This window comes from Microtus ochrogaster, unplaced genomic scaffold (genome assembly GCF_000317375.1).
Source record: "Microtus ochrogaster isolate Prairie Vole_2 unplaced genomic scaffold, MicOch1.0 UNK16, whole genome shotgun sequence".
Classification (NCBI taxonomy): Eukaryota; Metazoa; Chordata; class Mammalia; order Rodentia; family Cricetidae; genus Microtus; species Microtus ochrogaster.
In genome coordinates, this window is record NW_004949114.1 from 154,414 (window position 1) to 159,829 (window position 5,416).

The 5,416-nt window shown below is 38.5% G+C and overlaps 1 protein-coding gene across 1 annotated transcript in view; it reads left to right on the plus strand.

Annotated features, from left to right (window-relative positions):
- LOC101996465 (cytochrome P450 3A13-like) overlaps positions 1-5,416 on the plus strand; it is a 33,366-nt gene that overhangs the window by 7,541 nt on the left and 20,409 nt on the right. Inside the window, exons 5-7 of the mRNA XM_005367062.2 lie at positions 516-629; positions 855-943; positions 3,210-3,358. Coding sequence (XP_005367119.1) covers positions 516-629; positions 855-943; positions 3,210-3,358 — 352 coding nt within the window. The remainder of the gene's footprint in view (positions 1-515; positions 630-854; positions 944-3,209; positions 3,359-5,416) is intronic.

Consider the following 5,416-nt stretch of genomic DNA (forward strand, 5'->3'; position numbering starts at 1 on the left):
AAAAAAAAAAAAAAAGAATGAAAATCATTTGGGGCTGTGTCTGTGGATGAACTACTCATTCCCTGTTAAGTACCATAGCCCTGGGTCTGTTATTGCTTTCTCAAATCACTTTTATCACCCCTTTACCAAGAAGCTTCTAATATGAATATTTGCAGTTTATCACTGGTCTGTCTTTACAAGGCCATCAGTTGTCATCAGTTCCTTTCTACTTGGCATACACTGGAAGAATGGGCCAGGTCTTGTTGCTATCTAGTTCCCCTGAAACAGCTATGTGGAACTTCTATAGAAGTAAGGAGCTAAATTATAAACTCGTAGAGCCACATGTTTGGGCTGAATGACTGCTCAACCCTCCCAGGAGGTAGGATAATTTAAGACAAATATTCACTGCACATGTTACATTAACCAACTATACAATCATAAATATTTTTAAATAAATGATACCTGCATTATTCTTTCACAGCTGTAGAATTTTTCAAGCTTATATATGACAACACCATTTTTGTTTTGGTTTTTAGGTTTTGGGTCCAGTTGGGTTTTTGAAAAAAGCAATCACTTTATCTGAGAATGAAGAATGGAAGAGATTAAGAACATTGCTGTCTCCAACCTTCACCAGTGGAAAGCTCAAGGAGGTAAAGAAGTAGTAAGTTCTTCATTGGAAACATGAAGAGCAGATCCTGGGGACAGGTGGAGTGGAAGATCACAGCTCTTTTCCAATCAGTGTCCTCTGGGTTGAAACTTCCTAAAAATGTCATTTTGTGTTAATGGGACCTCTTGTTTTGTCATTGGGAAAGTTGTGTCCACTGGGAACTGAGCTCCCTCATCTCACTATGGATGGGATTTTGTTTTGTGTGTAGATGTTCCCCATCATTAACCAATTTGCAGATTTGTTGGTGAGAAACATGAGGCATGGAGTGGAGAATGGGGATCCCATCAACACGAAAGAGTAAGTACTAGCACAGTGGTTGGGGGCTGGGTCATTGTGTTAGAAGCATTTCTGTTACTGCAACAAAAATGACCAGAAAGAGAAAGGCTTCATTTCAGCTTATAGTTCCGTGGGGTTACTTGTCCATTGTGGCAGGAAGATGTGGTATCAGGAGCTGTAGTCCAGCAGGCCATAATGCATCTAACATTAAAGAAATAGGAAGCCCAGCCTATATAGATTCAAGATCTGGCTGTAGCAACCTACTTACTCGAATGAATCTCCACCTCCTAAAATTGGGAGCTTTCCCAAACAGTACCATAGGCTCAGACCCAAGTGTTCAAACACATGAACTTATGAGGGATATTTCACATTCAAATCACAGTAGTTGTTAGTAGTAGACACTATAACTGCCATCTAGGGTGCTGAAGCTCCTGTTGTTAAGATGCCTCAAAATAGACAGGAGTAAGTTGATGGTGTTACAACTGATTACAACAACTCAGTCTTCTGCTGAGGTTGAGACCTTATGACTTATGACTTAACATAAGTCTTATGTTATGTTATGACTTAACATAACAGCCTTATGACTGTAATGGGCCATCTGAGAAAAAGGGCATCTCCCAGGAGAAGGTAGGGTGGCCATAGATGAAAGGATGCCACTTCTTTTTATGGAAGCCTTGATTAATCTCTCTATCAAGTGTTAATTTGGAAATTGTAGGAAACAAAGTAGATAGTTTAGAAAGAAAGATCATCATTTAAAACTCTTCTGTTAGTGTAGACTCCATGGAAAATAGACAGCAGAGAAAGCATTTAAGTCCTATTAGAACACAGTGTGTGCACTGGGAAAGTTAAATGTAGAACTTAGAGCAATTTCTATCTCATCCTGGGCTTATGAAGAATATCAGTGAAGCAGTAAATATTGCCACCAAGACAGAGGACCTGAGTTTGATCCCCAGGACCCACACAGAGGAAAGAGAGAACTGACTCCCACAAGTTGTCCTCTGAATGTACGGCATGGTACAAGTGTGCTCACATAAATGCACACACATGCAGACACAGACACTGCACAGGAGCAGGTGCACATGCATGTTTCACCCCGAGTCGACAAATGAAAATGTAACCAACCCACTATTTCTTTTTTAACTCATTTCCAAAGAGTGAAGTCCCAGTAAGGAAGTAAGCATTGCCCCTGGATCATTTTCTTGAATAAACTAGGGCCTTTTGAGTTATTCAAGGAAGACTGATAAAACATAGAGCTCTCTTCATGAATGAGGAACATGTGGGCACATAGTGGAGGTTTTCTCTGGTGTCTTTACCAGGAATATTGCTGATTTTCACGACATACAGCAACACTTCTGCCCTCGCAGTACTGTCAGCTCCCTGGTACTCAGAATGGCTAATCTGTCAGTACCTGGAGCATGTGCCGCGCTCCAGGAAATTAATAACAGTTGTTATGTGTTGTACTGAAGATGAATTGGCCCTGGGCACAGATACCAGTGATGCCCAAATTCCTGACATAGTGTTCTCTTTCTTAGTCCCCTGGGCATTGTCCTATTGGGACTTCATGCTTCCTAATTCTTCATCGCCAACACTTCATTAACACTTGTGCAGTTTGTCTGATTCTAGATCTGTCTATTTCTTTGACTCCATGTTTCCTGATGTCTATTTTATTCTCATATCTACTTCAGTGGTAAAATTCCCTGAAAAGAAGGAAAGTTAGGGGGAAAAGAGTTCATAAAATTTCACAGTTCCATGTTCCAGTCAATGTTGTTACAGGGAAGTCAAGGCAAGAACTTGAAGCCCCTAGTTATATCCCCTGTGACGAACAAGGAGAAATACGTTCACATTTGTGCTCAGTCTACCTTTTCTACTCTTATGCAGTCAGGGACTCAAGCCCAGGGAAAGGTGCTGTCCAAAAAGGACTGTCTCCTTCCACATTCACTAGTGCAGTCTAAGCAATCCATCACAGACATCCCCAAATGGCAACTTGAGGCAGACAACTTCATACTGCAAATCTCTTCCAAGGTAAACATAGATGGTGTCATGTTGGCAACTAAAGCTAACCCTCACCACATCCACATTACAACCCAGTGCAAAAACAGTGTTAACACCGTCTTCTGATCAACTTCTCACCAGAGAATGTGATGGAGGCCTAGATCCATCACAGAAGGGGTCCCGGCAGTGTCTGCCATGCCTTTGCTTGTGAATTTACTCCCAAGTTATCCATTATGTATGTTAGAAGAAATAAAAGGAGGTATAGATGTTAATTTCCGTGTGTCTCTCAATTCAGCATCTTCGGGGCCTACAGCATGGATGTGATCACCGGCACATCATTCGGAGTAAATGTTGATTCCCTTAACAACCCACAAAATCCCTTTGTACAAAAAGTGAAAAAGCTCTTAAAAATTAATTTCTTGGATCCATTCTTCCTCTCAGTGAGTATGTGAACTACCATTTCATTATTTGTTTTTTCCCATGTTTATTGTTTGATGGTTTCATACATTTTATACTGAATATCAGTCATTTTCATTCCCCTGATCCTCTCTCCCCTCCTCTCTCTCTACTACTGATTTTATGAACTTTCTCTCACATGCATTGTACACGGCCCATTTAAGTGGGCTGATTCATGAAGATATTCACAGTTATCACTATAGCTACGGAATACTTTTGGCAACTCAGAAACACTGCATGTTTAGCTGTTGGCTCCCTGCCTTCCTCTGGTATAAGAGACATTTCTTGTAAATGGAATTGTATAATTTACCATCTTTTGTTTCTGGTTTTCTATATGTTTTCAAAAGCTCCTGTATCTTGAAGGATGTTTCAGTATGTCCTTTCTTTTCGAGGTTGAATTTGTTATTGATGGACATTGGAATTTTTCAAAATTATGGCTGTTATTAATGGTGTTGCTCTGAATATTCTTATTCAAGTTTGAACAATAATTTTCATTTCTTTTGGACATATTTTCAAATGGAAGTGATGAGTTTTATATTAATATTTAGTGTAATATATGTACTTAGACTGGAGAGATGGTTCAGAGGTTAAGAGTACTTGCTGGCCTTCCAGAGCACCCAAAATAGTCCCTGGAATTCATGTCAGGGGAATCACAGTCATCAGTAATTCATTCAAGAGCACCTTCACTCAGATGCACAAACCCACATGCAGGCGCACACACTGACATGAAATTAAAAATAATAAAATAATAACAATAACAAAATAATAAATTATGCTAAGTGTTTTGGGCAGTGGTGGTGCAAACCTTTAATCTTAGCACTCGAGAGGTACACACAGATGGATCACGGTTAGTTAGAAGCCAGTCTGGTATACAAAGTGAGTTCCAGGACAGCCATGGCTACACAGAGAAATGCTGTCTCGAAATAAATAAATAGATAGATAGACAGACAGACAGATAAAGATAGATAGATATTGAAAAATGTAATGTAATCATATAATTCTGGAAGTTCCTTTAAACACTTTTAAATATTGGCTTATCTAAAAAATGTTTTGCATCTATGAACCTGCTTTGCTCATTTTCATTTGTATTGACATGGCTCTATTACACAGCAGATCATCTATCTGCTGTGTTAGTTTGATATCAATTTGATCATGGGATTAAGGGCACTGTGACCCTATAAAGAATTTTGAAGATGTTTCACTTCTCTGTGTTTTGGAAGTGTTTGGGGGAAATTGGCATTGGGTCTTCTGTACTCTTGGAGGAATTCACCACTGAAATCTTCTGGTCTTAGGTTTTCCATGATTATTAATTCTTTCTCATATTGTCACAGGTCTATTACACATATTATACATCTATTTTAGTCAATTTCTATAGTTTGTGTATTTCTAGGAATTTGTACATCCTAGCTTAACTGTAACTCAAGCAATTCTTATAATTTTCCAATTAACAATAGAATAACTTATTATGCCCTTGTGTTTTTGATTCCCCCTAAAACTTCCACTATGCACACTAGTAATTTGAGTAATCACTCTATTTCTAGAACGATGCCAGCTAACAGTTAACTATTTCTAAGGATATTTTTGAAGAAGCAACTTTTGCTTTTGCTGATTTCCCCTCTGTCTTTTTTTAAATTTTATTAGTTCCCACTTTGGTCTTAACATCCACTCCTACTCTGCCCAGACTGTATGTTTCTCTCTTAATGGTACTCTTCATAAAGTGTTGCCATTAAAGATCAGGTTTTTTCAACACTCAAATTTTCTTCTGAATGCTGTTTTGTCTCCATCTTCATAAGGGTTTTCTTTATTGGTAGTACTATTATTAGTATTGATGTTGTTATTATTTGTGTACCTGTATAAGTAGAGCTGCATTGTGAACATTTGTGAGCAAGATGTGGGACTCAGGTATCTCCATCTACCATGGGTTCCAGGGAACTACTTAGGTTCCACAGTAAAGGATTTGCCTTCTGAGTCATCTCACAAATCCCTACAGTTGTTTTTTTTTTTTGTCTCTAACTTAGATTTTTTTTTTATTAAGAAAGAAAAAAA